At 38.6% G+C, this 8,191-nt stretch overlaps 1 protein-coding gene across 3 annotated transcripts in view; it reads left to right on the forward strand.

Moving 5' to 3' along the window:
- Positions 1–2,825, forward strand: part of srcin1a (SRC kinase signaling inhibitor 1a) — a 71,107-nt gene extending 68,282 nt beyond the window's left edge. The window contains exons 21-22 of one of the 3 annotated variants that reach the window (XR_010894635.1): positions 1,835–2,219; positions 2,492–2,825. Coding sequence is in view for 2 of the 3 variants with exons in the window: in XM_067382326.1 (XP_067238427.1) it covers positions 1,835–1,858 (24 nt within the window). In the remaining variant the exon portion in view is untranslated. Of the gene's footprint in view, positions 1–1,834 lie in introns of all 3 variants that reach the window. The other 2 variants (XM_067382326.1, XM_067382328.1) reach the window with 2 other exon arrangements.
- The last annotated feature ends 5,366 nt before the right edge of the window (positions 2,826–8,191 follow it).

Raw genomic sequence — 8,191 nt, forward strand, 5'->3', positions numbered from 1 at the left:
ATCATTCTCTCTACTGTTCTATCATTATATCATTCTATTGTTCATTCTATGTCATTCTGTCAATCTATCTATCATTCTATGGTTCTGTCTATTCTATGATTCTGTCCAACATATTGCTCTCTCTAACGTTCTATCATCCTTCAGTCTAATGTTCTGTCATTCTATCTACAGTATTAGGCCTAGTCTGGTCCATCTTTGTCTTGGTTTTTGTTCATTTTTGTAGAAGTTGTACTTGGTTTGAGTCTTGTTTTTAGCCTTAGTCTATCTCTAGCCTTCAGTTCTCAGTTCTTCAGTTCTAGTTTTAATTAATTTCATCTCAGTCTTGAACGGTTTTAGCCTTCTTAGACTTTCTTTGTTAGTTTGTATTAAAATGGTATGCTAAAAGCTATAGAAAGTTTCTGCTTGAAACCAACACAAAATGTCTGTCTGATGGTGAGCTCACTGTCGAGAGCATTTAGGAGAGGTGTGTGTGTGTGTACATGTGTGCGTACGTCTGTGTGTGTCAGTCACAAGTAAAGTGAGGCTGGGAGAGAACTTTCTAGCAGTGACGGGAGTGGCGCTTTGAAAAAGCTGAATTGGTGCGTCAATCACAGAACATTTGGGACTCTAAAATGCAGTTAAAACCACCTAACAGAACAAAGAAACAAGAGACAGGTGGGTCTCAGGAGAAGGGCGAGAAAGGAAGCATGAAGCCAGAGACTTGGGAAAATGTGAGCTCTACAACATAAGCCAAGTAAATGAGACAGGTGGAGAAAACAGGGGAGGTTTGCAAGATGGATTAGAGGGAGAAAAAGCGTGCACACATACATATACAGACAGCTGAGGGCCTGTGTGCTATAGGTAAGGAGAAGATAGGCTGTTGCGCTGTAAATCTCCTTACTCTGTTTAATAAATCTGGCCCCTGTTCAACAGGCCATGAATATTAGAAAAGAATCTAATCTTTTAAGGGGAAGGAAGAGAGAAGCAGATATTGGCAAGAGAACGAGTGAGATCAGAGGGTTCATTGCAGCTATAATTACAGGAGAACATATTTGCTGTTATAGGCACTCTTGCTAAGCTGGATATGATCAGGGTTTAGACTTGTCAGTGTAACAGCTAATTATTCCCTTTGAAGTGGACTGCGTATATCTCCTTCTTGTCTTAACCTTCCTTGCAGCAAATGGATACGAACATTTATGTACACACATCTTTTCACCCAGACTCATCATTTCATTTATTCCTTTTTTTTCTGCTTGCTGTGCCATTCGCTGTATCTCTGTCCAAATTTGATTTAGTTTTCTACTCTAGCCTTCTCTGAAAAGACTTTATTTTTCAAATGATTGCTGTCCCTGGCTGCTCATATAGATGAGAAGTGAATCAACATTGCGCCACAAATACTTCAAACAGTCTTCACTGGTCTAATTCACTTGCTGTTTCTGACCTTTTCTCCCTTCTTTATTCGACTAATTGTGAATTGAGTGAAAATTAAATGTACACTACTTTTCAAAAAGTTTAGGGTCGGTGTGCATTTAGTTGATCAGAACTATTGCTATGTAATATAAAACGGTAATATTGTGAAATATTATTACAATGAAACATCACTGTTTTCTTTTTTAAAATATTTTAACATTTTCAGCAGCCATTCACAGTCTTTAGTGTCATGTGATCCTTTCTTCATCTTATTATTGTCAATATTTAAGTTTTTTGCTTAATATTTTTGTAGAAACTGTAATACATTACAGCAAAATAAAATCACATTTTTTAATGTTTTTTTTTTTTTTTAATCTATATATATATATAATTTTTTATTCAAATTGTAGCTATTTTAAACTACAACCGTATTTTTGTTCTCCAGGGGCTTTTTGAGAAGGCTGGGTGAAAAGGAAAAGAGTGAGAGAAGTGAAAGAGAGGGAGAAGGTTAAAGGGGAAGAGAGATATAGGCGAGGGATAGATGGAGAGTCTTTTTCTGCTCTATCAGGGTGGAATAATTGGCACTTCATGTGGAAAGACCCAGGCTCTCTGGGCTCTCTCTTCATCCCCATCACACTCCTCTTCACTCCTTTTATCCATGCTGTCTCCCATCAATCATCAATCTCCCTCACAACTGATTAGAGTTTGAGCAGATCTCAGTCGAACACTCTCAGCATCCTGTCACACAGGAACCGAAAGTGTTTGTGACTGATGGAAATAGAGATGTGTATACTCTCATGTTCAATAAACCCACCAAGATTTTGTGAATGGTCAGTTCTTGCATAGTGCATTGTGAGTGCTTTAAATGTATGTGGATTCACCCTTATGTGATGAAATCCACGCATAGAATTGTGTACCAGGCTAGCATCATGCATGAATGATCCTAACCTGAATAACGTTGTCCTGTGTTTGTCTTCCTCCTTCCTCCCATCCTTCCCTTCTTCTTGCATTGTCCTCTTTGTCACCGCTACCTACCTGCGTGTCACCTGCCATCCTTCGTCGGCCCTCTTGGCAACCATTCACGTCCAACCCCTCGACCCAGTGAGCAGAAGTGAGCGACCCAAACCAACCTGACCTGACCAAGGCTTGTCCACCTCCTCCTCCGTCGTCTTCATCAGCATCTCCTCACTGAAGCCTACAATCCTTTACCCAGTTCCTCCTAGTCGATCCTATATAGGTTTAAATGGCCTAAAACATCATGCAGTCAATATTCTCCAGAGCCTCATTCATTCCTTAGAGAAAGTGTCTTGTGGGAGAAATTAATGACACATTACAGCTAAACCAAACCTTAAACGCCTCGCAAAATGTCTTTATTCTCAGTTTTTATGCTCTGTTTCTTCTCTACCCACTCTTTTATCCCCTCACTTTGCCTTCACCATCCAACCCTCAGGCTCTGAGTCTGAACATCAGCAGAGCCAGAGCAACTGAGTCGCTCCTCGCAAGCACCAGAGCTGCTAGCTTCTCCGGCCACCTGCCCTCCAGATTGCGGAAGTACCCCCAGGAGGTAGCGCTGTCCTCCTTGACGGCCTCCTCCAACCAGGCCAAAGCTCTTCTGGCCAGCCTTTCCGCGTCCAGCCTCTCAGCCGAGTCCCTCCTCCTCTCGTCCACCTTCAGACACCACCGGTTACTGAGAGAGCAGAACTTCAGCTCCTCAAGCCTTCCTCTTCCCATCTCCAACGGTCGCTCCCCTCCCTCTCCAACCTCACCCACGTCCTCTTCCTCACCCTCATCACCCTCTGCTCTCACCTCTCTGAGTCTGTCCTCGCTAGCCCTGAAACCCACCGCCATCCACAGCCTGGAGTTTGACAAGGAGCGGAACAAGACTGAACCCAAGACGGTGACTCGGGATGATAGGGAATAAGGAAGGACTTTCTGGAATTGTTTCTTATGTAGGATACAGACAGCACAAGTAGATGAAATGCAACATACCTAAAAGAACGTTTTTTTGGGGGGCTTAGTTTCTGTAGCTTTTGTTTCCTAATCTTTCCCTGGCTATCCCTACCAAGTCGCCTTTCGGATAACGGAGATGTGGTGCACTGAGGCAGATTACTTACTTACCTTTCTGCATCGCGGGTCCACTTTTCTTCAGTTTGTGAGTAGATCCAAACTGTAAACTCTACCTACCATGCATTTCTGCCAGTTCCAACCAACAGATGGGCTTGGACACTCACCACCAGCCTGTTTCCAGCTCCACCGCACAGCCAGCATCACACCACCCACGGGAGGCCTGGGGAAGGACTCTTTACCCAATCCCTCATTCATTTGCCAAATCTCACATGTTGGAGATCTAGCTGAGTTCGGTAGATGTCCATCAAGTGTAAAATCAAGACTGTAAGACTATGTAAAACCAAGTAGAGTTGCAATAATCGAAAGTGAGTACTGTAGTAGTCGGTGTTTGTTGAGACGTTTTATTGCTCATATCTATATCAACAAAAGGAATGTTAAAAAAAAATACAGCAAAAACTTAATGTGAAGGAAATGTCACTCGTTCTAATGTAGATTTTGGCTATCAGTCGTAATGCTAAAAGAAAATAACTGAAATTGGTGCTATGATTAACATTTTGCTGATTATACACTTCCTTAAAGGGATAGCTCACCCATTAATGAACATTCTGTCATGATTTACTCATTCTTAAATTGTTCCAAACTTGCTTTCTGAATTTGTGTGTGTGTGTGTGTGTGTGTGTGTGTGTGTGTGTGTGTGTGTGTGTGTGTGTGTGTGTGTGTGTGTATGTATGTGCAGTGGAAATAAATGAGTGTTGATTTGAACCCCACTGACTTTCAATGTGTGGTCAAAAACATTCTTCAAAATATCATCTTTTGTGTTCCACAGAAGAAAGTCATACAGGTTTGGAATTACATGGGGTGAGTAAATGACAGAATTTTCATTTTTTGTGTAAAATATCCTTTTAATGCACATGCACTGCCTAAGAGTCAAACGTTATTTTCATTTACGCTCAAATAGGTCTTCAAACAGCAGTTTTACATGTTTGCTTTAACAAGTTGTCATGGCAGAAGAGGAATTGTTGGAAACTGGAGTCCTACTTTCTAATCACCTGAGTATATTGTGAAATGGTTTGGGGGCTGTTTTTTCAAGTTCTTATTAGTCACAGTTTCTATGTAAGGATATATTTAGGAAACTTCCCTAGTTGTCGTTAAAAGAAGCACAACAGGTTTTAGAGGCTAGAGAAAGTACAATGATCTGACAATCATCAAATGTTCGGCACAAGCTTGTTTTAACCTTTTGGCCTCCCAGATTGTGAAATTTAATTCCAATTTAAAATGAACAAACAAACAGATGGTTAGGTTCACAATTTAAGGGGTTGCACAAGCAAGAAGACTGAGGGCAATTCCACGGCATGTATGCCAGTGGACATGATCCATTGAGTGGAAGACATCTGTGCGGTAGAGCATTCCAACTCATCCTTTTTCCTAATGAGCTGATCAAACCCTTCCTTGCTTGTCTATCAAAGCCACAGACACTAAGATTCATTTTCATTGTAAGAAGGTAACTATGTGACAGTCTATGATTACCTTGGGTGGGGATACAAATATGTCACATATATTATGGTTTTGTTTTTTGGTCATTGAGGCTCTGGTTATGCCCACTCATCATCTTTTCTCATTCCAGTTCTCATGACACACACAAACACACAATGTTAAAGCTTTCTCACAAGTGTATTCCTATGTTGTGAATTTATCAATGCCACAACCTGCAGCTTGAGCTCAGAGAATTTAAATGTGAAAAGAATGAGTTGAATGGAGCAAAAGGGAGATTTTTCCAGCTTTCTAATGAAACAAATGTGTGAAATTGATCGCTCGTGATGCAGGGTTTAAAATAATGGCTTAAGCACTAGGTCGACAGCGAGAGTAAATGGCCAGAGAGAGAGATTAGTGGTGTTACTCCGTGTCTCGCAGCCAAATAGGCCTGTAATTCATGTCCGAAATTCACAATGAATCACATGGGGAGGCACTGTGAGAGGCAAAAAGGCAAAGCGTAGGCTGTTACATGCACGGAAAAACGTCTTCATTTAAGGCATGGCTTGACTATGGTGTTGTTTGAATTTAACTTTTGTGAATGAAGGATCAAAATGAAGCTAGTCTGTATCTGCTAGTAACACAAAAAGTTGAGCAACCAGGAGGCTCACTGGTTTGCTAACTCCTTAAAATTACATTTGTCCAAAAGGAATGAAACTTTTCTTGATTTTTCTTTCTGTCTGGAGTCCTGCCTGGAAAGTTCCCAGTAAGCGTCATATTCACAGCTCTGCTGCTAAAGGCCTATTTAAGGACCCAGACCAGACTGCTAGTACAAAATAGCAAACGAGACGAATTTAGCAATTCATGCTGTAGTGAGCACACTCAAACGATCAAAACGTTACCCTTGTGGCTACGATTTCTCAGAAACGAGAAGTGGGTTTCATGCTTGAATGGAGAGGCTACGAATCTACAGCACTTCCTGTCAGGAAGTACATTTCATCCTTAGTAAAGCCATTGGTAGAACTATGTGAGCCAAGACTTTCTTAACCCCCTCAGAGACTGCAATGCACATTGTGTAGGAATGTGGTGAAATCTCCCTTTTTAAAAGTAAGATCTTTCTCTCAGAAGACATCAGCTCACACAAGTTAGTCATTTATTTTTCACTCAACACGGTTGGAAAAAAAAAATGTATGATGCAAGATTTGCGTTTGTATATTTTTTGTTTGTTGATTTTATATTAACTGAGATTTATTTGTACATATTTTTGTTTTTGTAATCCTGAGGATATATATAGCACACTAGAAAATGATTTATTCATAAGAGAAGTGTTTTGTATATTGAGTTTAAAATATTACTCTGTACAGTCCAGTTCATGTATAATGTATATCTGCATTTTAACCACAGGTTGATTAGTTTTGTTAATTATAATTTTATGAGCTGTTTCAAGTGTTGGGTGAATCTGAAAAAAAAAGAAAGAAAAAGAAAAAAGCCTCTATCCAGCCAAGAATTGAAGTAATGTGATCTGGGTCAAATCTGGTTTATTGCTGATACTTATGAAGCTCTAATGATCTGTATTGTGACCTGAGAATGTCATTTGCTAAGTGTTAATTTGTTGCTTTGCATGAAATTAACAACTTGTAAATGAAATGGCATGGCTCTTGTCTGTCCTCTAGTGGAAGGGAGTAAGTCTGCAACTTCATTGCTTATAAGTATAGTTCCACAGTGAGACTCTACTAACAAACAAATGTTTAAATTGAGACAGTGAACAAATGCCTTTTTCAACTGAACTTAAGTGCTTCTGCCAAAATCTGCACATTTTAACAGGTTAGAGTTTTCCCCCCGGAAAGACAGCAGGAAATAGGAGGAGCTGGATGCTTCTGCTAGTTACAGTATATCTGGTTTACTAGGCCAAAAATAACACAGAGTAATTTGGAGAAAGCACGTTATTTGTTAAATAGTCTATAAAGGAACGTCTTTATGTAGAATATTTTACCAGAGCTCTTTAGTGAGATTTTTCTACATGGATGTGTGGATGTTACAAAATTCTGACATCAAACAATAGTAATAAAATACTACAAAACAGTAAAAGAAAAAAAAAGACAGATAATAAGACTATAACATGTAAATAAAATCTTAATTATTAGAGTCCTACAAAATTATGTCCAGAAAAAAAAAGTTTTATTTAAAAGATGGAGTTATAAGGTATATATTAAAAGTTTAAAAATACTAAAAACAATAATTATAGCAATGCATGTACATTCTAAAAGCAATCGCACGGTGCAGATGATTTTAAAAAACAAAGTTATCTACATGTTTTTTTTTTGTTTTTTTTTGTTTTTTAAAGAGTCAACAGAGATAATAGTGAGGTTAAGTGCACTGATATGAGGTTCACAGCTGTAGAGTCGAAATAGGAAAAAAATTACTTTTTATATGTCTGATTTCTTTGTGGCTCAGGCATGTCCAGTCTTACTGTAACCTGTGGTGATGTGGTAACCAGACTTGATTGGCAAGCTCTGAGTGTGTTTTACTGAATGACTGAGCAGATTAAACTCAGCTCCGACCATCAACGCTCCAGTAATGGTGTGAGCCCTTTACCCACGCTGTGACCCTCCCATCTCTAGACTAGAGTAATGTACCAACTGAATCGCTCTATATACAAATTAGATATATAAACACCTAGATACAGAAGAAAAAGAAATTAATTTGTCAGTGTGAATGCCATGATAACTTTGTGAGAAATGTGACTTTATTTATTTTTTTTCTGTGAGAAAACGTTGAGAGCTGAGACCTTTTGTACATACTTGCTGTGGTTGTGTGTCTAATAAAGTACAGCTCTCTTCTATGACAACATTTCCACTGAGTCTTTTTTCTTTCAGAACATGATATATATAAATGATAAACTACTGTACAGTTTTTTTTTTTTTTTAACCTTTACCTTTATTTAAGAATTGTAAAATAAAAAAAAAATAAAAATGTGTTTTTCTTATATAGGCTGTATAAAAGTACTGTTTTCATCTTTGAGCATAATTTCATAAGCAATAAGAACATTTAATCTCAAGTACTTGTTTACATTCACAAAAAAATGTGATAGCACTAAAATGGTTTATGCTTATTTACAATTACATTACGATGACTTTTAACAGATTCTCAATTTCAGAACATGTGATGTGTTTGTTAGTGTGACTCTTTGTGTGCATTATCTGTGAATGTGTTTTTGCCAGAGTCATTTACTCAATTTTACAGAATGAAAAAGTTTTACAATATA

This window comes from Chanodichthys erythropterus, chromosome 3 (assembly GCF_024489055.1).
Source record: "Chanodichthys erythropterus isolate Z2021 chromosome 3, ASM2448905v1, whole genome shotgun sequence".
In the NCBI taxonomy this organism is placed as follows: domain Eukaryota; kingdom Metazoa; phylum Chordata; class Actinopteri; order Cypriniformes; family Xenocyprididae; genus Chanodichthys; species Chanodichthys erythropterus.